This window comes from Cynocephalus volans, chromosome 3 (assembly GCF_027409185.1).
Source record: "Cynocephalus volans isolate mCynVol1 chromosome 3, mCynVol1.pri, whole genome shotgun sequence".
Classification (NCBI taxonomy): domain Eukaryota; kingdom Metazoa; phylum Chordata; class Mammalia; order Dermoptera; family Cynocephalidae; genus Cynocephalus; species Cynocephalus volans.
The window spans coordinates 69091890-69117575 of NC_084462.1; the positions used below are offsets into that span (position 1 = coordinate 69091890).

Sequence of the window (25686 nt, forward strand, 5' to 3'; positions counted from 1 at the left end):
AATGCATCCCTAATACTTTTGAGGTACAGGTACATATGCACGCATATAAAAAGAGCCCCAGAGTAGTTAACAGAAGGAAACACCTTTCAGAGAAGCAGCCTTATTGATTTCTAACTGCATTTCACATTCACTCAGGATCCCTTAAGACAAAGCATTTTCTTCCCACCCATTCATACTCTGTCCACAGTGACTCCCAAGACCACCTGTGATGCCCTGAGGATGAATCCCTAGAAGAATGGGGCCTCTGCCCAAATAAGTGAACAGCAGGGATCCTACCCAACTAAAGAGGAAAATATGAGGTATTGCAAAAAGTTTGTGGAAAAACAGAATTAAAAAGTAATACTAATCTTTCCATGAACTTTTTGAATACCTCTCATACAATAAACATGACAACTGGATTAAGGAGTCAAACACTGTCTTTTTTACTAATTTATCAGTAAGTTTATTCTTCACTCATTAAAAAAACCATATTTTTGGCTGTGAAATCATGACATAAAACAAAAAGGCAAATAACTGAAAAATTTCAGCTGAAAGTAGGTAGAAGCAACTCATGCTGAACCATCAGCAAACACTATGTGCTTTGGGCTACTGCAGGGGCACCAGTCAAAGCAAGAGTCAAAGATGCAGTGCCAGCTCAACACCCAAGCCATCTCTAGAAACTGCTTATTTTCCAAAGGTTGTTTGGTCTTCATATTTAGGAAATTAATCCTCCCTTTCTCCTGCTTTTCTTTTTTTCCATCTTAATCTTTGACTATGAGAACAATGGGCAAGAAGGCTTGGATGATAGTCTTTCTAGTTTGTAGGATAGTGTTGTTGTTGTTTTAACATTTTAACCTGTATGTTTTCAACCTTCAAAAAATAAAACTGCCAAAAATCAACTGTAAACAAAAGCCATTTCTATTTTTGGTCAGTTATCTGCTGCAGGCAGAGCTTCATATAGGAATTTTTATTGCGGATTTCTACAACTGCATCCTTAACAAGCTCAATAAACATCTGTGGCCAAAGCTTCTGTAAAGCCTCATTTTTCATGTTGATTTCTGTGGCTTCCTTCACAAGGTCCTCTACATACATCTTGCAGAACTTCTTTTTTTCCTTTATTTCCTGTCAAAAAAAGAAAATTTTGCATTAAATTATAACTAACCCAAAAGCCAAAGCAACAATTAGCTAAACCAGAGAAACTTCAAATAATCTACTCTGACCCCCCCATCACTCTCACACCTACCCCTCAGAGCAGGAATTCTTTCCTAGGCACTCTTTTTTTTTTTAATTTTTAATTTTTTAAAATTAATTAATTTATTTATTTATTATTTATTATTTTATTTTTTTAAATTTTATTTTGTCGATATACATTGTGGCTGATTATTGCTCCCCATCACCAAAACCTCCTTCCCTTCTCCCTACCCCCCTCCCCCCCAACAATGTCCTTTCTGTTTGCTTATCGTATCAACTTCAAGTAATTGTGGTTGTTATATCTTCTTCCCCCCCCCGTTTTTTTTTTTTTTGTGTGTGTGTGTGTGTGTGTGTGTGAATTTATATATTAATTTTTAGCTCCCACCAATAAGTGAGAACATGTGGTATTTCTCTTTCTGTGCCTTTCCTAGGCACTCTTGACAGAGAGTTCTGCTTGAGTAAAACCAGCAACAGGGAGGTCAAGACTTCTCAATCTACTCTGTTGGACAGCTCTGTTAGAAAATGTGTTTCTTTACTGGAATCACTGGATCATAATTACTATTTCTCTGATCTGGGTTCAGGTAGCATAGCTCACACAAGTCAGCTGAATGCACACACTCACCACCTTGGGTGGTAAATGTATCAGGGTACAAAAACTGACAATTTTAATTGGTATGAGGTTAATTAATACCCACATAATACTTTAAATATCCATACTCTGAATTTACTCTCTATTATAGGAAAGCATATAATGATACATTAAACTTACTTATGTGGCCTAGATCATTTGGACAAAGTTGGGGAAGAGTGTACAAGGAGGAAGAGGGAATATATATAAGCCCGGGACCCAGGTCATGGCCTTCTAAAGAAACAGTGCTCCCATTCAACTTCTGGTGTGGCAGTCTGCAAAGGAAAAACCTGGTTCTAAATACAACAGGGGAAGTTTTGGGCCAGAGGATATTTGGGCATTAGGCCCTAATTTCATCACAGAAGCTAAAACAAAGCAATTTTGTTTAATGCAAGAATTCAACATTTATTTTGGCTATTAATGCTTTTGGAGAATATCAAGACATGATCATGGAAGGTGTCATAATATACAAGTGTAAGGAAAAATCAATGCAATACATCAGGTAGTCAGAATTATAAGGGAAGTAATTCACATCAGTGAAGGAGGAAAGAATAAATATCAATGAGACAACAGATTTAACGACTTCAAAAGGATCCATTTAAACCTCCAGCACAGATCAAAACACCAAAATAATTTCAAAATGAATTAAGGAGTTAAATTTAAAATATCACAGATACTGTCATTAAAAGGACACTTATGAAGATTTGTAATAACAAGAAAAATGCTTCCATTATAATGTTAAGTAAAAAAAGAGGACTGGCTGGTTAGCTCAGTTGGTTAAAGTGTGGTATTGATAACACCAAGGTCAAGGGTTCGGATCCCTGTACTGGCCAGTCACCAAAAAAAACCAAAGAAAATACAAAATGAAATTTTGATAAGGTTGGGGTTATATGAGTGTATGCATTTGTCAAAACTCAGCAATTATACACCTAACATTTGTATTTCAGTATATAAATTTTACCTCAAAAGAAGAAATTGTATCAAGTAGTGAACTCTAATGCTATGCATGCTGAATTATTTAGGCAGAAGCATATTAATGTCTATAATTACTTTGAAATGAATAGAAAAACACAAGGTGGACTGATAGATAAATAGAGGGATGGATAGATACATAGATACATGATAAAGCAAGTACAATGTTAATAGCAGAATGTATGTTTTGGGTGTGTGGTTGTTTGCTGTAAAATTCTTCCAACTTTGCCTTATGTTTGAAATTTGTATAAACAAGAAAAGAATACATAAAAAATTTGAAGAAAATATACTGAAGTATTGTTAAAATTGTCTTTAGTTTATGAGACCATGAGTGTTTTTTCCTCCTTTTTTCCAAATGTTTACAATTTTTAAGACAACAAAATATTTTAAGTTTCTGATTAAGTAACGTAAGTTAATAATGTGTCCAAATTGCACTAACTTTCCCTAACAGAGGCATATTTTGAAAATTTTCTGATGACACATAAGACATCTCTAAATAATCACTCACCATTCAGGGGTCAGCATGCTGATTTGATACAGTTCATGTGCTAAAACAACAGGTCATAGGTTGACCTATCATAAACATAGGTGCAGATTTTGACAGGTGATAAACAACAAATGGTTCCAGCTGGCTACTTCTCTCATAAACCTAAGTTCTGTAACTCTGAGAGCCTCGGACTTAGCCACCTGTACTAAGTTAGCTTTATGAGAAGAGCATTTAGCCGCCCCCTTTTAACACTCAGTAAATCTGGACTACCAGGAAGAAAGGCGAGTGTGAATCACTAGAGATCAGTAACTAAAGCGAGCAATAAGCAATAGCATTTATACAAGCACAAGGCAAAGAACATATTTAGTGAATGTCTCTGTTACAGATTTCAAAATTTCTTAGAGCAAGATTTGGAATTTAAAAAAAGACAATGTTCCATTGTTAAGATGAAGAATTTTTATAATATTTTAGGAATGAAAATTGAAAGAATTTTTAAATGATGTATTTTGCTAAATCGTTTATATTAATATAAATTAAAAGAAACTTTTCATAATTGGCATAGTATAACTTTGGGTACTTTAAAATTTCCTGCTATAGTTTCTTCCATTGTTTCCCTATGAACACATTGATACAGAATTGTATCTGCTATAATAATCCTTAATTTAGTAACTGTGTTTGCAAGCATTTTTACTTTATCATTTCTCCTTTCCAAGACAATTATTCTGCATCACCGTACAGTATACCCTGTAATTCATTAGGTGTCTGCCAGGACCCTCACACTGCCTGTCCAGAATGATCCATTTAACAGCACATTAGAGATATATCTCTTGCCTTGACCCATCAAGATGTTGTTGCTCTTTGAATAATGCTTTTTCTGTTCTCAAATGTGTTCATATACTTATTTCTTTTTAATCCCACGATATCCCTGTGGGGCTCATAAAGCAAGTATTTTACAAGTTCAATCCTGATGAGATGAACTCTATACAGTACTGTTTATATTATTTCATTGAACTAGAATTTTGTTTTGAAGATGGTTTTGGGAAAAAAAGTAAGTCAAAGGCAGGATTTGTTACGGAGAAATTTTAACTATGATGGTACTTGTATGAGGATTTAATCCCTATCTTAATTTTATAAATGGGAAACAAGGCCTGTGGAGGTTGAGAAACTTGCTCAGGATTAGAAATCATCTATTTATACTTCCCGAGAGAAAACTCTAGTCCTTGAAGAACTTGTAGTCTAGTTGGGAGATGACCTATACATATAAAAAACTAACTAAAAAAACCCAGTATACTCGTATAAGTGCTAAACACTGTTCAGAGAAGAGAATATAAACAGTGTTCAGAGTCCTCTGCACTGGGGTGGTCAAGAAGACTTCAGAAAGCACCATGGTAAACCTTGAAAGAGCCCAAGATAAGGAATCAGAAGGTCACAGTTCTTGAGGCAGATCAGCCCTGAGTAATTCACTGAATTACAAGTTTCTAGTTTTCATCTGCCTAAGAATAGGATTGGATTCTTTAAAGTCCCTTTCAGCACTCTGACTCTATGTCCATCTTAAATCTTTTTTAGATGAATCAGGAGAATGGATGGACAACTACCAAGCAACAGAATTATGAGAGGTATAATGAAAGGGTCTGCTTAACCTGATTTGTGAGGAACTCACCTCGGTGAATTTTCTCAACAACTCAGGATGTACAGAAGGGAGAGACTGACACTTTGTGCTGCAGTGATTTAAGTATTTTTCAAGATGTGGGGAGCACGGTATAAGGGAAGGAATGCTGGGCTGCGAGTCAAGAGAGAGTGATTAAAGGACTTGGGCAAGGTCTCTCAGGTTTTGATAGAATCAGGGGCTGAACTCCAAGTCTCCTGACTGTTAGCCTAGTTTTCTTTCCAAAGTATTACGCGGCTTCAGATTCCTTCTTTTCCCTTTGAAATTTCTAAAAACAGAAGCCAATATTCCCTGTCTTTTCTTCTTCATTGCTTATTTATTGCTCAATCCACTTTAATCAAAACTTTGTTTGTATGACTCCACTGAAAGATTTCCATTAAAAAAAAAAAAACCCAATGATCTTGACTGCCTAATTTATCGAATTTTGTCCTTTACAGTTTGTGTACTTGGGGTGTTAAAAAAAATCATAACCTACCAACCAAGGGCATAAGAATTTTAAAGTTTTACTCTTTATACTTGGGTTTTTATTTGATCTGGAGTTAATTTTTTTTATTGTATTGTGTGAAGGAGTTCAATATGTTTTTCTGATTGAATATACCTATTTCCTCAGTGTCACTAGTCTGTCTCCACTAGTCTGTAATACCTACTATCTGTATAAAGTTTCCCCATATACTTGGGATAGTTCTGGCTCTCTGTTTTGTCCAGTAGTCTATTTGTCCATCACTACACTGCATTAATTACTATAGCTTTATAGTAATACTTGATATATGGTAGGGCAAGTTCTCCCCACCTTTACTCTTGTGTATTTTAGGTCATTTGCTCTGTCAGGTAACTTTTAGGATAAGCTGGTGAAGTTCTACAAATAACCCTGTCCAAATATGCATTAGAACTGCCTTATATTTATAAATGGATTTAGGAAGAATTGGCATCTTTACAATGTATAAAGTTTTTGTCCATGAACATAAGCTTTCTATTTAGATCTTCTTCAATGACTTTTCATAAAATTTCATAATTTCCTCCATAAAGGGTTTACATGTATTTTATTATTTGTTTCTACAGTGTTTGTTGTTATGGCAAATGGTATCTTATTTAAATTTATTTTTAAATACATAGTACAACCTATACTGGATTATTGGCCCTTTTTCTTAGTGATTTCTAAAAGCTCTTTATAATTTAGGGAGATTCGTTGTAAACTATTTTTCCAGTGTGTCATTTGTCTTTGCTTATTATTTACTTTATTCCCCTGAAGACCTTTCTTATCCCAAGGCTACATATTAATTTTCCATGATTTCATCTAGAATTTTTCTGCTTTTATTACAAACTTTAAAAATCTCTGATCCACTTGGAATTTATGCTGGTATATGGTAGGATATCTGAATCCAGCTTTTCTTTTTTCTCAGATAGTTCCTTAAGTATCCCCAAGCCATTTATTGGATAGTCCGCCCGACTCCTTTGAGATTATTCTTTATCATATAACAAATTCTCTTTTGTATTTGGATGTATACCTGAATTTTCCATTCTACTCCATTAGACTATCTCTTCATAACCATCCTGTCTTAATTGACTTTACAATATCCAGTAGTGCTAACCTTCCTCTCAATGTTCTTCTTTTTTGGAGTTTTTGTAGCTAATTATATTTATTTTTCCACATGTACTACAGGACCAAATTGTTTCAAAAAAGTTTCAACGAAAAATTTTTGATTAATTTTTATTGAAATCATTAAATTTTAAAATTAACTTAAGGAAAATTGACATATTTTGTTAGAGATCCTTTTTATCCAAAACACGGTAGGTTTTTCCATTGGTATAAATCTTTTATGTGCTTCACTAATGTTTTAAAGTTTTCTTCATATAGATCTTACAGATTTATTACTAGTTTATTATGAGATATTTTATCTTTTTGTGTTGCTACTGTGAGCCAGGTCTTTTCTTCCATTATATAACTTCTTTCTGTTTGTTATTTGTAATGGGGAATCTCTATTACTGAATTTTCTTATAGCTTTTTATAGTTTCTCAATTAATTCCCTTGGGATTTTTAGGTATTCAATAATACTGTCTGCTAATAGTTAGTTTACTTTTTTCTTTTCAAGTTACCACTGATTTCTTTCTCTTGTCTAACTGCATTCTCTGTTTTGATAAATAATAATGGTGATACAAGGCATCCTTGTCTTGATACTGACTTCAGTGATACCTTAGTGTTTTACTGCTGTGCAACAACCTAAAACTTGGCAGCTTAAAACAACACATATCTATCATCTCAGTTTCCATGCGTCAGGAGTCCAGGCATCGCTTAGTTGAGTTCTCTGCTCAGGATGTCATAATGCTCCAGTGAAGGTATTGGATTGACTGTGTTCTTTCTTAAGGTCAGGGTCCTCTTCAAGTGGCTGTTGGCAGAACTCAGTTCCTTGTATTTATAGGACCGAAGTTCCCATTTTCTTGCTCGCTGTTGGCCAGGGGCTGTTCTCAGCTCCTAAAAGCTTCCTGTAGTTCCTTGCCATGTGGCTCTCTCAAAACAGGGTGGCTTACTTTTTCAGGCCAACAGAAGACTCTCTCAAGAAAAGCTTGAATACTCCTTTAAAGGACTTGCCAGATTAGTTCAGGCTCACTCAGGATAATCTCCCTGTTAATTAACTCAAAATTGACCAATTAGGGATCTTAATTATATCTGCAAAACCCTTTTACTCTTGCCACAGTCCATTGGTCAGAAGCAACAAAGGTTTTACCCACACCCAAGGAAGGGGATTATACAAGGGTGGGAATTGTGGAGACCATCTAAGAATTTGGCCTACTACTAATGCTAATGTTTCCAAAGTTTCCCTGTCAAGCACGACTATCCAATTTCTGTTTATTCTATTTACTGAGTTAAAAAATTGAGAAAGGGTGTTGAATTGTGTCAAATTCCTTTTCAATGTCTGTAGAAATAATCACAATTTTCACCTTAGATCTATTAATTTACTAATATCGAGTCTTTCTTGCACTTCTACAATAAACCACACTTGGGTATAATGTTTGTTATTCACTTAAAGTTCTGCTGTATTCTTGATAACATATTTTGAGGATTTTTGCATCAATATTCTTAAGTGTCTAGTCTGGCTTTTCTTTTCCTTTGTAATCCCAGTAGGTTTTGGATTCAATTTTATGCTGTCTGCCTTGAAAAAAATGACAAAGCTTTTCGGGAATCAAAATTATACATTGTTACCAGAGTCTGGGGAGGGGAAACAGCTTTATATTGGAATGAGATGCCATTTGGAACTTTCATAGCAAGAGAAGAGATGTAAGTGCCTGGCTTCAAAGCTTCAAAGAACAAGCTGACTCACTTGTTAGGGGCTAATGCAGATGGTGACTGTAAGTTCAAGTCCTTAAGAGTTATGCTAAATCTACTCTGCTTGTGCTCTATAAATAAAACAACAAAGCCCGGATGACAGCTCATCTGTTTACAGCATGGTTTACTGAATATTTTAAGCCCATTTTTGAGACCCACTGCTCAGAAAAAAAGATTCCTTTCAAAATATTACTGATCATTGACAATGCACCTAGTCACCCAAGAGTCTGGATGGAGATGTACAGGGAGATTAATGTTGTTTTCATGCCTTCTAACACAATATCAATCCTGCAGCCCATGGATCAAGAAGTAATTTTCACTTTCAAGTCTTATTGAGAAATACATTTTGTAAGGCTATAGCTGCCATACAGTGTGATTCTTCTGATGAATCTGGGCAAAGTAAATTGAATACCTTCTGTAAAGGAAAACCTGGAAAGGAATTCTAGATGCCATTAAGAATATTTGTAGATTCATGGGAAGAGGTCAAAATCTCAACATTAACAGGAGTTTGGAAGAAGATGACTCCAACCCGCATGGATGATTTTTGAGGGGTTCAAGACTTCAGGGGAGCAAGGAACTGCAGGTGTGGTGAAAATAATAAGAGAACTAGAATTAGAAATGGATCCTGAAGATGTAAGAGAATTACTACAGTCTTATGATAAAAATTTAACAGATGAGGAGTTGCTTCTTATGGATGAGCAAAGAAAGTGGTTTCTTAAGATGGAAACTACTCCTGGTGAAGATGCTGTGAACAATGTTAAAATGACAACAAAAGATCTAGAATATTACATAAACTTAGTTGATAAAGCAGCAGCAGGGTTTAAGGGGATTTACTTCAATTTCGAAAGAAGTTCTGCCACAGGTAAAGTACTACCAGATAGCACCTCATGCTACAGAGAAATCTTTCATGAAGGGAAGAGTCAATTGATGCAAACTTCATTGTCATTATATTTTAAGAAATTGCCTCAGCCATCCCAACTTTCAGCAACCACCACTTAAGTCAGCAGCCATCAACACTGAGGCAAGATCATCCCTCAACAAAAAATTACTACTTGCAGATGATTGTTAGCATATTTTAGCAATAAAGCATTTTAAAATTGAAGTACGTACATTGTTTTTTGGACATAATGCTATTTACTGCACACTTAATAAATTATAGTATAGTGTAAACATAACTTTTATTTTTTTATTTTTTATTTTTTTTTAATTATTATTTTTTTAAACATAACTTTTATATGCACTAGGAAACCAAAAAATTCATGTAACTCACTTTATTGTGATATCCGCTTTATTGTGGTGGTCCAGAACTGAACCTGCAATATCTCCAAGGTATGTCTGTATCTCTCTCTATATATTTCTTCACTCAGTGCCTTGCACATAAGTCACACATGCTCAATACATGTGTCTGCTCTCTGTTTTGTTCTTTTGCCCTTTTGTCCCCTCAAAATCTCTTAAAGAATCTTAACGTTCTAGTTAACACTAGATGACCTGTCTTCAGGTTTTCTATGAGCTCCATCAGGTAGACACTGCATGCTTTTCATCTTTGTAGCTCCTGCAGCACCGTAACATTGTATTCTCCCAGAAAACTTAACAAATAAATAAAGGGTTAATTCCAGTTTTCCTGGCTAAGTAGCTATTATTGGGAACAGAATAGCTTGAAATTATATTAAATAATTAAGAACACAGAAGTTAGGACTGGTCAGTTAGCTCAGTTTGTTATAATACTAAGATCAAGGGTTCGGATCCCCGTACTGGCCAGCCACCAAAAAAAGAAAAGAAAAACAAAAAACAAAAAAGCCCCCAAATCCACAGAAGTTAATGGTGTAGAATGAATGAAAGATATGAATTAAAGATATGAATGAAATATATGAATTAAAACATCAGGGCTCAAGCAAAGACAAGAGAAATGGAGATTTTCCTGTGTCCTCTGCTGATCTGTCACGGGCTGGTTAAGCACCCACAGCAAGCCTATACCCCTTTTCTTAATTCAGATAGATCAAAAGACTTGGTTCTCTTTTGGTCTAGATTTCTGGTAGGGATTTTTTTTTGGACATTTTTTTTTTTCTGAAATAAAAGATATTGGAATCATGGGTTCTTCATCTCAGGGCTCTACTTGGTGTCTACTGTCTGCAGCTTTGTATATAAGGCTGACTAACATTCCAGAACAAAAAAGGTTCTTTACTGACTAAAGGCAAAACGTACAACTCCCAAATCCCAAGCCATGTCATATATATCCAGGCACTTGATTCCAAAGATTAATGATAGTTTTACCTCTAACTTTTCATTATAAAAGTCTTTTGTGGTGTAATTTAATGTAGCACGATTTGTGTTTTCTCCTACAAGTCTTTTGCTGTCATTATTTTCCTCATTGACACCAGGTTTTTTCCCTTTGGTTTCTAGCAGATACCGGAATTGATTTTTCCTGTAGAAAGACAGTAAAGAGATTTAGAGAGTTATTTATCAGGCTTATTAAAATATGCCTATTTTTGGTTGACTTTAGAGGGGAGCATATGCTTTTCTGAACATATTTCATGAGTTTGAGCTTATTTATTTGATCTCAGTTTAGTACCCCAATCTTTCTACTAATTAAGCTATTCAACCCCAATTCTTTTAAAGTTCCATAACTACCAATCATCAACATACACGTTTCAAGCATTTCTAAAATGAAAAAAACTCTACCTTAATAAAAATCAATATGAAAATTAAATAATCACAGAGCACAAAACAACCCAATTAAAGGTGTAGCAGGCCAAACTCTTCAAGTCTTTGTATCCCATAAAACATGTTAGTTACCTCTTATAAATCACATAAATAGTTCATAATTCCATTATGCAGCTCAGTAGTATTACTCATAGCTACAAAATGAAATGCGATACTCGTTTAAGTTTAGGCAAAAACAAAACAAACAAAAAACGGAAAACCTCCAACTGTTAGCATAGCATGCAATATCCTAGTAGGAGGTTAAATAACGAAACAAGAAGCCTCATTTGATTATGAAGAGGGACATAGCCAGTGTTCATAGTATCACTTACAGAGCCATCAGCCCAGAATTCCAGAGGACTGCAACTCATCCTCCATGAAGGTCGATTTCTGGTTTCCACTACTTAAGGTGTCTCTAAATGAAGTGATACTATTACTTTACTGTGAACTGTGAACTGAAGATCAGGAGAAGAGGCATATATCTTTTTAAAAATTTCTTCTTTTTTGTGATTTAAAAGTCTAACACAATTATTTCAGAAATTTGGGGAAGTATAAATTTTGAAAAGTATAAAGAAATAGATAAAACTCACCCATAAGTGAATCTATAGATCATATATCCATATAAATCTATAGATCGTATATCCATATAAATCTACAACACTGTTCACATCTGACATATTTCTTTGCAGGCTTTTTCCATAAATTTTTGTAAAAAGTTAAGATCATACTAAACATCCAATTTTGTATAGTGTCTTCACTTAATGCTATATAATAGCATTTTCTATGTCATTAAAAATTATAATTTTAATGAATGAATCAAAGCCAATTTTGTTATCAATCACAATTTACCTAATAGGTCTCACTTTTGTAAAGAAAAAAGTGAGTAATGTATAGATCTTTATCTATATTTAAAGATCTTTATCTCTATAATTTTTTATTTATAAAAGCAATGCTCATACACACATTATATCACTTTTATTAGTCTTTTCAAATAATCAACTTTCCATTAATTCTGTTTTTGTTTTTGTATCACTATTTCTCTAACTTTTCCAGGATTATTTTGCTGTTCTTCTAACTTTGTGAGATAAACATTAGCTCGTTCATTTTCAGCCTTTATTCTTTCTTAATACACCCATTTCAAGGCTAACATGTTTCCATTTAGTACTATTTTAACTTGATCCCACAAATTTTGAAATGTATTTATTATATTTCAGTTCAAGGTAGTTTCAGATTTCCATTATGAAACTGCCTTTAACCTGTGGGTTATTTAGAAATGTGTTTCTTAATTTCCAAATATATGGGAATTTCCTGGTTATTATTTTGAAATTGAGTTAAAGCTTAATTGCACTTTGAACAGAGAACATGGTCCATGTGATTTCAGTTCTTTGCAATTTGTTGACATTTGCTTTATGGATAGTATTTGGTCAATTTTTACAAATGTTCCATGTATGCTTGAGAAGAATGTATTCTGCAGTTGTTGGAGGAAACGTTCTCTAAATGTTCATTAGGTCAAATTTGTTACCATATTGTTCAAGTATTTTAGATACTTTTCCTATTAATTACTCAAAGGTGTATTAAAACTTCCCACTGTAATTGTGGATTTGTAGTTCTGTCAATTTTGGGGTTATAAATTTTTAAACCTATGCTAATAAGTGCATAAATATTTAAATTTGCTATATCTTTCTGGTAAACTGAACCTGTTATCATTTTGAAATGATCCTCTTTATTTCTAGTATTGCTTTTAACACCTTAAAGTCTATATAGTCTCAATGGCTTCCTTGAATTCATTCCCTTTACAAGGTGATTTTGCAGCTAGGTAAAACTTGCTTCTGGGCCCCTTGAATGTTGCCTTTTTTACTTACTTTGACCAATGGAATGTGGGTGAAATGACGGTATGGCAATTTTTAGCATAGGCCTCTAGTGGCCTTACATGTTTCTGCTCTCTCTTTGAACCCTGCCTCTGCCATGAGAACAAGTCCAGGAAGATTTCTGGATTACGAGAGATCATGTGGAGCAGAGACAAGCTGTCCCAGTGAAGGCCTTCCTAGACCAGTGTGCAGCCAGCCAACCTTCAAACAAATGAAAGAGCCTAGGTGAGATCAGCAGAGCTGTCTGCCCAATGCACAGGTGACTTCAGATGCATGAGGACCACAGCTGAGGGTAGAAGACCCATCGAGCTGACATGCAGACTCAGAGGAAAAATAAATGGTTCTGTTTTAAGCCACTGAGTTTTGGGGTGTTTGTTACACAGTGATGGCAAACTGATAGAAACGTAATTGCTGATATAGCACTATTTAGGTTTAAATCTACCCTTTTTTCTTTCTATTTAATCCAGATATTCTATGTCTCTTTTCCTCTTTGCCTTCTCCCCCAACTCGCTTACTAGTTTGGAAGCTATATACTTACTTATTCTTTGGTTACCCTAAAAGTTACAACATGAACTCAACTCAATTACATCTAAATTTAATTAATATATTTATCTCCCTGCTAGACAATACAAGGTCCTAGAATAATATATATATATATCCATTAACTCCTTCTCACTATATATACCACTGTTGCAGTGTATTTTAATTCTATATTTTTAAATCTCACAAAATGTTATTTTTTTGCATATACAGTCAATGTTCATTTAGCTTATTCCACATATTTAACACTTTCCTTGCTCTTTAAGTCTTCTTGCATCTCAGACCTTCTACTGGGATCACTGTCCTGCCTTAATTACAAGCTTTCTAATTTCTTTTAGTGCAGGAATACTAACGGGAACTCTTTTAGGTTTTGCTCTTATTATTTTGCTTAAAATGTCTTTATTTCACCTTTATTCTTAAAGGTTATATTTGTTGTGTATAGAGTTCTAGCGTGGCAATTAATTACTTTCAGTATGTAGAACACATCACTCACCTTGTCTTCTGGTTTCCCTTGTTGCTGTTATGAAGTCAATTGCTGTTCTGGACTCCCTTGAATATAACCTCTCTTTGCCTGGTTGTTTTAAAAATTTTCACCTTATATTTAGCGGTCTGTAATTTCATTGTGACGTGACTAGGTGTGAATTTCTTTTTATTTATCCCATTTTGGATTAGATGGGCTTATTTAATGTGTGGATTAGTGTATTTTATCAATTCCAAAAAAGTTTTGCCATTATCTCTTTAAATATTTTGCTTCTATCCCATGCTCTCTATTGTGCCTTTTCAAGCTCTAATAAAACAGATGTTAAACATTCTAACTCATTACATCCTCCAAATTTCTTAACCACTTTTCCATATATTCCATTTTCTTTGTGCTGCATTCTGAAAAACTTCCTCTAGCTTATCTCCTAGTTTACTGATTCTTTTTGTGACTCTGTCTAATCAAGTTAAATCTCACCAGTAAGTTTTAATTTTGTTTATTATATTTTTCATTTATACAATATCCTTTGGTTTCCTTTCAGATTTGCTGGACCACTTTTTAAAATTTCCTATTCTCTTCAGATATTTTCAAGATTATCTTTTACATCATACAATATATATGGCACGGTCATTTTATAATCTACAGGTGATAATGCCAATATCTAATGTATTCATGGGTCTGTTTCTATAGATTTTTTTTTGCTAGTTCTTATACACAGTGCCTTATTTCTTTGTGTGGCTGGCTATTTCTTTTCATTGTGTGCTGGTACTTGCCCTTAAAAATTATCCATGGGAACTCTTTAAGACAGGATGAAAGTAACTTCTTCTAGAAAGGAGATGCATATGCTATGAGATAGTGATGTTTAAATTTTGATATTATTTTAAACTACTAAATTCATGTTATGAATTTAGGCTGCAAATCTATATGAGGACTGCCTTTTATTTACATCTTCTTAGAGACAACTTTCTCTTTTTCTTCTCACACCAAGGCAACTTTCCTTGAAAAATCTTGAGAGTGGGGAAAAAGGGTAGGTTTATTTCTGATATACCCTTACCCTGATGGTGTAGCTATTGGGTTCTAGCTTAATCTTGGGAAGATCTCAATTTATATTTGCCACTTTAGATGAGGCCCTGGGTTGTGATTCCCATTCCTCCCACTGCTTGAGGCTAGCAAAACCAAAATGTAAGTTTCCCTGAAATACCTCCAGGTCAAACACAACCTCTGTAATATTGTGAAATATATATTTGGTCTTTATCCCTCCTCCCATCCTCTCTGCCCCCATTATAACAGTGTTAAGAGGGTGAAAAATCCAAATATGATATTTGAAGGGTAGGGTTTTTAAGAGGTGATTAGATTGTGAGGATCATGCCCTAGTGAATGGATTAATCCATTCATGGAGTAATGGGTTGATGGTTTAATGGTGGTCATGGGCGTGGCTCTGATGGCTTTATAAGGAGAGTGAGTGAGCAGGTTAGCTATCTTGCTCAGCCCATTCTTGCCATGTGACACCCTGATCAACATGGGACCATGTAGAAAGTATCTAGCCAGAAGAAGGCCCTCACCAGATGAGTTCACTGGGCCTTGGAATTCCTAGCCTACAAATTGTAAGAAATCAATTTCATTCCTTTATAAATTACCCAGTTTCAGGTATTCTGTTATTAGCAACAGAAACAGATTAATACACCCTAGTTCACCATGCTGTATATCATCAAACCCTTAGTCTTTCCCCACAGTTATGTCATTATTATAAAATTTGCATGTCAAACGCCCTCTTTTTTTAATTTTAAATTTTTATTTAATTGCAACATATTGGTTGTACATATTTATGTAGTACAAAGTTATATTTGAATACATACACATAATATGCAGTGATCAAATCAGGGTAGTTAGCAAATTCATCATCTCAAAAATCTATCATTTCTTTGTGATAAGAACATTTAAGCTCCTCTCTTTTAGCTATTTGGAAACATACAAAAAATTATTGTTAATTATAGATGCCTAGCACAACTGTACACCAGTAGAACTTATTTTTCCTATCTAGCTGTAATTTTGTATCTATTAAATAACCTCTCACGATCCCCCCCTCCACTTTTCTGCCTCTAGTAACTACAGTTCTACTCTCTACTTCTGAAAGTTCAATTTATTATTCTTATTATTATCTTTTAGCTCCCACATATGAGTGAGAACATGTGGTATTTCTTTTTCTGTGCCTGGTTTATTTCTCTTAGCATAATTTTCTCTAAGCTCATCCATGCTGCTGTGAATGGCAGAATTTCATTCTTTTTTATGGCTAAGTATCATTCCATTGTGTATATGTACCATATTTTCTTTATCCAATCATCTGTCAATGGACATTTAGGTTGGTTCCAAATCTTGGCTATTGTGAATAGAGCCATGATAAATATGGGAGTGCAAGTATCCCTTTGACATGTTGATTTCCTTTCCTTCGGGTATATAATCAGGAGTGGGATTGCTGGACTGTATGGTAGTCCTATCTGTAGTTGTTTGAAGAACTTCCATACTGTTTTCCATAATGGTGGTACTAATTCATAGACCCACCAACAGTGTATAAGGGTTCCCTTTCTCCACACCCTTGCCAGCATTTGTTATTCTCTGTCTTTTTGATAAAAGCCAGTCTAACTGGGGTGAGATGATATCTCAGTGTAGCTTTGATTTGCATTTCCCTGATGATTAGTGATACTGAACATTTTTTCCATGTACTTGTTCGCCATTTGTATGTCTTCTTTTGAGAAATGTCCATTCAGCTCCTCCGCCTTTTTAAATTGGATTACTTGTTCTTTTACTATTGAGTTGTTTGAGTTTCCTGTATATTCTGGATATTAATCCCTTGATATATGTATAGTTTGCAAATATTTTCTCCCATTCTGCAGGTTGTCTCTTTGCCCTGTTGAAATTTTCCTTTGCTGTGCAGCAGCTTTTTAGTTTGATATAATCCCATTTGTTTATTTTTGCTTTTGTTGCCTGTGCTTTTGAATTATTATTCATAAAATCTTTGCCCAGTCCTATGCCCTGAAGTGTTTCCCCTGAATTTTCTTCTAGAATTCTTACAGTTTTAGGTCTTAAATTTAAGTCTTTAATCCATTTTGAATTGGTTTGGTAAATGGTGAGAGACAAGGGTCTAGTTTCATTCTTGAAGCACATGGATATCCAGTTTTCCAAGCACCATTTATGGAAGAGGCTGTCTTTTCCTCATTGTATGTTCTCAGTGCCTTTCTCAAAGAACAGTTGGCTGTAGATGTGTGATTTTATTTCTGGGTTCTCTATTCTGTACTGTTGGTCTACATGTCTGTTTTTATGCCAGTACCATGCTGTTTTGGTTACTATAGCTTTGTAGTATATTTTGAAGTCAGGTAGTGTGACATCCCTTCTTTGTTCTTTTTGTTCATGTTTGCTTTGGCTATTTGGAGTCTTTTGTGGTTCCTTATGAATGTTAAGATCGTTTTTTCTATTTCTATGAAGAATGTCATTCGTATTTTGATAGGAATTGCATTGAATCTGTAGACTGCTTTGGGTAGTATGGTTATTTTGACAATATTAACTCTTCCAATCCATGAACATAGGATGTCTTTCCTTTTTTTGTGTGTTGTCCTTAAGTTTTCTTCATCAATGTTCTGTAGTTTTAATTGTAGAGATCTTTCACCTCCTTTGTTAAATTTATTCCTAGGTATTTTTTTTTTTTGGTAGCTATTGTAAATGGGATTGCTCTCTTGATTTCTTTTTATGCTAGTTCATTGTTGGTTTATAGAAATGCTACAGATTTTTGTATGTTGGTTTTGTATCCTGCAACTTTATTGAAATTGTTTATCAGTTCCAAGAGATTTTTGGTGGAGTCTTAAGGTTTTTCTATATAAAAGATCATGTCATTTGCAAACATGGACAATCTGACTTTCTCTTTGCCTGTTAGGATGCTCTTCATTTTTCTCTTGCTTAATTGCTCTGGCTTGAACTTCCATGTTAAATGGTAGTGGTGAGAATGGGCACCCCTGTCTTGTTCCCGTACTTAGAGGAAAAGCTTTCAACTTTTCCACATTCAGAATGATGTCAGCTGTGGGTTTGTCATACATGGCCTTTATTGTGTTGAGATACTTTCCTTCTATACCTAATTTGTTGAGAGTTTTTATCATGAAGGAATATTGAATTTTATCTAATGCTTATTTTGCATGTATTGAGATGATCATATGATTCTTGCCTTTCATTTTGTTGATGTGGTGTACCACATTTATTGATTTGTGTATGTTGAAACATCCTTGCATCCCTGGGATCAATCCTATTTGATCATGGTGTATAGTCTTTTTGATGTGTTGTTGAATTGTTTGCTAGTATTTTGGGGGGGAATTTTTGCATCTATGTTCATTAAAGATATTGGCCTGTAGATTTCTTTTTTGTGTGTTGTGTCTTTGATTTTGGTATCAGGGTGATGCTGGCCTCACAGAATGAGTTTGGGAGAATAGCCTCTGCTTTGATTCTCTGGAATAGTTTGAGAAGAATTGGTGTTAACTTTTCTTTTTTTTTTTTTAAATTTTATTTTGTCGATATACATTGTAGCTGATTATTGCTCCCCATCACCAAGACCTCCCTCCCTTCTCCCTCCCCCCCTTCCCCCCCAACAATGTCCTTTATGTTTGCTTGTCGTATCAACTTCAAATAATTGTGGTTGTTATATCTTCTTCCCCCCCCCCGGTTTGTGTGTGTGTGTGTGTGTGTGTGTGTGTGAATTTATATATTAATTTTTAGCTCCCACCAATAAGTGAGAACATGTGGTATTTCTCTTTCTGTGCCTGACTTGTTTCACTTAATATAATTCTCTCAAGGTCCATCCATGTTGTTGCAAATGGCAGTATTTCATTCGTTTTTATAGCTGAGTAATATTCCATTGTGTAGATGTACCACATTTTCCGTATCCACTCATCTGATGATGGGCATTTGGGCTGGTTCCAACTCTTGGCTATTGTAAAGAGTGCTGCGATGAACATTGGGGAACAGGTATACCTTCGACTTGATGATTTCCATTCCTCTGGGTATATTCCCAACAGTGGGATAGCTGGGTCGTATGGTAGATCTATCTGCAATTGTTTGAGGAACCTCCATACCATTTTCCATAGAGGCTGCACCATTTTGCAGTCCCACCAACAATGTATGAGAGTTCCTTTTTCTCCGCAGCCTCGCCAGCATTTATCGTTCATAGTCTTTTGGATTTTAGCCATCCTAACTGGGGTTAGATGGTATCTCAATGTGGTTTTGATTTGCATTTCCCGGATGCTGAGTGATGTTGAGCATTTTTTCATATGTCTGTTGGCCATTTGTATATCTTCCTTAGAGAAATGCCTACTTAGCTCTTTTGCCCATTTTTTAATTGGGTTGCTTGTTTTCTTCTTGTAAAGTTGTTTGAGTTCCTTATATATTCTGGATATTAATCCTTTGTCAGATGTATATTTTGCAAATATTTTCTCCCACTCTGTTGGTTGTCTTTTAACTCTGTTAATTGTTTCTTTTGCTGTGCAGAAGCTTTTTAGTTTGATATAATCCCATTTGTTTATTTTTCCTTTGGTTGCCCGTGCTTTTGGGGTCGTATTCATGAAGTCTGTGCCCAGTCCTATTTCCTGAAGTGTTTCTCCTGTGTTTTCTTTAAGAAGTTTTATTGTTTCAGGGTGTATATTTAAATCCTTAATCCATTTTGAGTTGATTTTAGTATACGGTGAGAGGTATGGATCTAGTTTCATTCTCCTGCATATGGATATCCAGTTCTCCCAGCACCATTTGCTGAAGAGGCAGTAGCTTCCCCAGTGAATAGGCTTGGTGCCTTTGTCAAAGATCAGATGGCAGTAAGTGTGTGGGTTGATTTCTGGATTCTCTATTCTATTCCATTGGTCAGTGTGTCTGTTTTTATGCCAATACCATACCGTCTTGGTTATTATACCTTTGTAGTATAGCTTAAAGTCAGGTAGTGTTATGCCTCCAGCTTTATTTTTTTTGCTCAGCATTGCTTTGGCTATGCGTGGTCTTTTATTGTTCCATATAAATGTCTGGATAGTTTTTTCCATTTCTGAGAAAAATGTCTTTGGAATTTTGATGGGGATTGCATTGAATTTGTATATCACTTTGGGTAGTATGGACATTTTCACTATGTTGATTCTTCCAATCCAAGAGCATGGAATATCTTTCCATCTTCTTGTATCCTCTCTAATTTCTCTCAGCAGTGGTTTGTAGTTCTCATTATAGAGATTTTTCACCTCCTTGGTTAACTCAATTCCTAAGTATTTTATTTTTTTGGTGGCTATTGTAAATGGGCAGGCTTTCTTGATTTCTTGTTCTGCATGTTCACTATTGGAGAAAATAAATGCTACTGATTTTTGTGTGCTGAATTTGTATCCTGCTACTGTGCTGAAATCATTTATCAATTCCAACAGTTTTTTTGTAGAGGTTTTAGGCTCTTCAATATATAGGATCATGTCATCTGCAAACAGGGACAGTTTGACTTCATCTTTTTCGATCTGGATGCCCTTTATTTCCTTCTCTTCTCTGATTGCTCTGGCTAGTACTTCCAACACTATGTTGAATAGGAGTGGTGAGAGTGGGCATCCTTGTCTAGTTCCTGTTCTTAAAGGAAAAGCTTTCAGCTTTTCCCCATTCAGGATGATATTGGCAGTGGGTTTGGCATATATGGCTTTAATTATGTTGAGATATTTTCCCTCTATACCTAACTTATAGAGGGTCTTTGTCATGAATGAGTGCTGAACTTTATCAAATGCTTTTTCAGCATCTATAGAGATGATCATATGGTCCTTGTGTTTGAGTTTATTAATATGGTGTATCACATTTATTGATTTGCGTATGTTGAACCAACCTTGCATCCCTGGGATGAATCCCACTTGATCGTGATGAATAATTTTTCATATGTGTTGCTGTATTCTGTTTGCTAGTATTTTAGTGAGGATTTTTGCATCTATATTCATCAAGGATATCGGCCTGTAGTTTTCTTTTTTGGTTATATCTTTACCTGGTTTTGGTATCAGGATGATGTTTGCTTCATAGAATGAGTTTGGGAGATTTGCGTCCGTTTCAATCTTTTGGAATAGTTTGTAAAGAATCGGTGTCAATTCCTCTTTGAATGTTTGGTAAAATTCTGCTGTGAATCCATCTGGTCCTGGGCTTTTCTTTGTTGGGAGCCTTCTGATAACAGCTTCAATCTCCTTTATTGTTATTGGTCTGTTCAAATTTTCTACGTCTTCACGGTTCAGTTTTGGGAGCTTGTGTGTGTCCAGAAATTTATCCATTTCCTCCAGATTTTCAAGTTTGTTGGCATATAGTATTTATAGTAGTCTCGAATGATTCCTTGTATTTCAGATGAATCAGTTGTAATATCACCTTTTTCATTTCTAATTTTTGTTATTTGAGTCTTCTCTCTTCTTTTTTTTGTTAGCCATGCTAATGGTTTGTCAATTTTATTTATCTTTTCAAAAAACCAACTTTTCGATTCATTGATCTTTTGAATTGTTTTTTGGTTTTCAATTTCATTCAGTTCTGCTCTGATCTTAATGATTTCTTTCCATCTGCTAATTTTAGGTTTGGATTGTTCTTGTTTTTCTAGTTCTTTAAGGTGAAGTGTTAGGTTGTTCACTTGCCATCTTTCTATTCTTCTGAAGTGAGCATTTAATGCAATAAATTTTCCCCTCAATACTGCTTTTGCAGTATCCCACAGGTTTTGGTATGATGTATCATTGTTTTCATTAGTTTCAATAAATTTTTTGATTTCCTGCTTGATTTCTTCTTGGACCCATATGTCATTAAGTAGAATGCTGTTTAATTTCCATGTGTTTGTATAGTTTCCAGAGTTTCGTTTGTTATTAATTTCTAGTTTTAATCCATTGTGGTCTGAGAAGATACATGGGAGAATTCCAATTTTTTTGAATTTATTGAGACTTGATTTGTGACCTAATATGTGATCTATCCTGGAGAATGATCCATGTGCTGATGAGAAGAATGAATATTCTGAGGTTGTTGGGTGGAATGTTCTGTAGATATCTGCCAATTCCAATTGGTCTAGAGTCTTGTTTAGATCTTGTGTTTCTCTACTGATTCTTTGCCTAGATGATCTGTCTAATATTGACAGTGGGGTGTTCAGGTCCCCTGCTATTATGGTATTAGTGTCTATTTCCTTCTTTAGGTCTAATAGAGTTTGTTTTATAAATCTGGCTGCTCCAACATTGGGTGCGTACATATTTATGATTGTTATGTCTTCATGATGGATCAGACCTTTTATCATTAAGTAGTGTCCCTCATTGTCTCTTTTTATGGTTTTTAGTTTAAAGTCTATTTTGTCAGATATAAGAATAGCTACTCCAGCTCGTTTTTCTTTTCTGTTTGCATGGTAAATCTTTTTCCATCCTTTCACTCTTAGTCTGTGTGAATCTTTATGGGTGAGGTGGGTCTCTTGTAGGCAGCATATAGTTGGACCCTGCTTTTTGATCCAGTCAGCCAGTCTGTGTCTTTTAATTGGGGAATTTAAGCCTTTTACATTAAGAGTTATTGAAAGGTGTTGATTTATTCCTAGCATTTTATTGGTTGTTTGGTTGTCTTAGGTGTCTTTTGTTCCTTGCTTTCTGATTTACTGTTTGCTTTCTTTGTTTGGTGGTTCCTTAGGTTGTAGATAGTGTTTTTGTTAGCTTGTTTTCTCTTCATGAATGCCATTTTTATTATACTAGCGGGTTTAGATTTTTCTTGGGTTTTTATGGCAGTGGTAGTTATTTTTCAGGAACCAAACCCAGTACTCCCTTGAGGATTTCTTGTAAGGGTGGTCGTATGGTAGTGAACTCCCGCAGTTTTTGTTTGTCAGAGAAATATACTATTTGCCCCTCATTTCGGAAGGATAGCCTTGCAGGGTAGAGTATTCTTGGCTGGCAATCTTTATCTTTTAGTATTTTGAAAATATCATCCCATTCCTTTCTAGCTTTTAGGGTTTGTGATGAAAAGTCTGATGTTAATCTGATTGGGGCTCCCTTATAGGTGATTTGACGCTTCTCTCTTGCAGCTTTTAATATTCTCTCTTTGTCTCTGAGTTTTGCCAATTTGACTATGACATGTCTTGGAGAAGGCCTTTTTGGGTTGAATACGTTTGGAGATCGTTGAGCTTCCTGGATCTGAAGATCTGTGATTTTTCCTATACCTGGGAAGTTTTCTGCCACTATTTTGTTGAATATGTTTTCAATGGAATCTCCATTTTCCTCCCCTTCTGGAATACCCATGACTCGGATATTTGAGCGCTTGAGGTTGTCTGATATCTCTCTCAGATTTTCTTCCAGGTCCTTGATTCTTTTTTTCTTTCTTTTTGTCCGCTTGTGTTATTTCAAACAGCCCATCTTCAAGTTCAGAGGTTCTCTCTTCAACTTCGACAAGCCTGCTGGTTAAACTCTCCGTTGTGTTTTTTATTTCGCTGAATAACTTCTTCAGTTCAGCAAGTTCTGCTACATTTTTTTTCAGGACATTGATTTCCTTGTACATTTCCTCTTTCAGATCCTGTATACTTTTCCTCATTTCATCATGATGTCTAGCTGAGTTTTCTTGTATCTCATTCAGTTTCCTTAGAATTATCACTTGAAATTCCTTGTCAGTCATTTCAAGGGCTTCTTGTTCTATAAGATCTAGAGTTTGAGATTTATTAACTTTTGGTGGTGTACTTTCTTGATTTTTTGTATTTCTGGTATCTTTTTTTTGGTGTTTATTCATTGTGGCAGGGGGTTGCACAGACCACCGGTTTGAGACTAATGACTAACTAGGATGTTGCTGTGGTTGCCAATTTGGTATGGCTCCCTCCGTGACTGCTCAGTTGGCCTCTAGTGCCTTGTGTGTGTGGTTGCCTCGGGTCTTGGGCTTCTCCGGGGAGCCACCTTTCTGGTCAGCTTGGACTGTGCTGGGCTGGTGGATCACATACCACAGGGTGTGTGATCTCTGTTGAGCTTTCACTTCCTGTGCAGGACTTCTCCCCGTTCCGTGTGCTCTGGCCCAGGCTGTTAGATCGTGCAGTGGCGACCCCACCGGGTGTGTGGTTTCTGTCGAGTCTCCGCCTCTCTGGCCGCACGTCTCCCCCCTCTGTGCGCACTGTGCTGGGCTGGGGCGTGTCTTCTGCACCCCTCGTCTATCTGCTGGGCCTTCAAGACCCTGCTCAGCACCGCCTCGCCCAGGAAGTCTACCAGGTTTCTGTTAGGCACAGACGACCGGTTGCTCTGGGTGCCTTTGTAGCACTGTGTAGATCTTTCTTGGGTCTTGTTCACCTTTGTATCCACCCGGTATAAACCGAGCCTAGCGCCCGCCTGCAGCCTGCTCTCCGGCAGGTTCAAGCGGACCTGGGAACTCTCCTACCACACTATTCCCAACCAGAAATTCGTTAGGCTTTTTTTCCAAACTGGTGGCCGCAGAGATGGTATCTGCCTCCCAGTAAGAGGAAGCTTACCGGGGGCCGGAGTCCAGGGTGTGGTGGAGTGACAGTCGGCCCGCCCATACTTCCTTGCCCTCCCGACACTGGCTGGGGATGCCCCTCGCCACCAGCCCCACCAGAGATCTGGGGAGGGAGTGGGAGAGGAGGTCGGTCCGCAGGCTCCAGAAAGCCCTGCGCCAGGCCAAGCAAGTGGGAGGGCTCAGTGATGGCCGAGCAGGGCGGAGCTGCCCACACCTGGGAAAATGGAGGCAGCCCCGGGGTGGTGAGTGGCCTGGTGGTGCAGGCGGGAGCCCGGTGGGCATCCGCCCCCCGAACAGAGCTGGACCAGGGGGTCACTCACAGTGCTGTGCCAGGTCGGGTGCTCGCTCTCTGTCTCTGGTTTGTCGCCTTCCATGTTCTCGGCTGCTGCCGCCTCGGGCTATTCAGTCGCGGCGCAGCTCCGGCGCTCCCAGGAATCTTCTTTAATGCCGGCCTGAAACCTCGAATCCTGAATAGAGCAGCTGGCCGCCTTCAGCGCGGCCCCGGCCTCCGGGATCCTGGCTGCATCCACAGCAGCCCTGGTGCTGTGTTCCCTGTTTCGAGACTCGCTTTTGCAGCTAAGAAACAGTTCTTTTCCTGCTCCACACTTCAAAGCTGTTGCCTGTAAATGAGGCAGCCTCTCTTGCCGGGGGCAAAGTGGCGGTCACCCCCCACGACCGGCCAGCAGCAGTGGTCCTCCCTTAAGAGATGGCAAGAGGAAGGTCCACAAGTTTCTCGGCTGCCTGAGGCCCAGTGGCCGCCTTTTCCACCTCAGCTACTCCGCGCCAGCCGCCGCAGCCGCCGCCATCTTGAAACTCCTCCACCTTCAACTCAGCTCACTTTTACTGACCACATGGGAAGCACCATAATAGACAAAGCACTCTTGCTCTTGAGCCACTCCCTGAGTTCTCAGGCCTCCTCCTCTGGGCTCTCGGCTGGAGGAAAGTTACTGTTCCCGCTTAGACCTACTTTTAGCACCCACAGGGGAAAACGAGACCACAAGGGGCCGGCCTATGCAAATCCAGTGGTGTTAACTTTTCTTTAAAAGTTTGGTAGAATTAAGCAGTGAAGCCATTCAGTCTTGGGCTTTTTGTTGCTGGGAGACTGCTAATTACTGATGCAATCTTGTTGTTCATTATTTGTCTGTTCAGCCTTTCTATTTCTTCTTGGTTCAGTCTTGGTATGTCATATTCACCCAGAAATTTATCCATTTCCTCCAGACTTTCAAGTTTGTTGGCATGTAGTTGTTCATAATAGTCTCTAATGATTCTTTGTATTTCAGTGATATCTGTTGTAATGTCTCCTTTTTCATTTCTAATTTTTGTTACATGGGTGTTTTTTCTTTTTTTTTTTTTTGGTCTGGTCTTGCTAATTGTCAACTTTG

At 36.7% G+C, this 25686-nt stretch overlaps 1 protein-coding gene across 3 annotated transcripts in view; it reads right to left on the bottom strand.

Annotated features, from left to right (window-relative positions):
• Positions 1–897: 897 nt before the first annotated feature.
• LRRC49 (leucine rich repeat containing 49) overlaps positions 898–25686 on the bottom strand; it is a 150281-nt gene continuing 125492 nt past the window's right edge. For all 3 annotated transcript variants that reach the window (XM_063090579.1, XM_063090578.1, XM_063090580.1), the window contains 2 exons: positions 10517–10667; positions 898–1101 (listed from right to left, as the gene is read on the bottom strand). In XM_063090579.1, the coding sequence (XP_062946649.1) occupies positions 898–1101; positions 10517–10667 (355 nt within the window). The remainder of the gene's footprint in view (positions 1102–10516; positions 10668–25686) is intronic.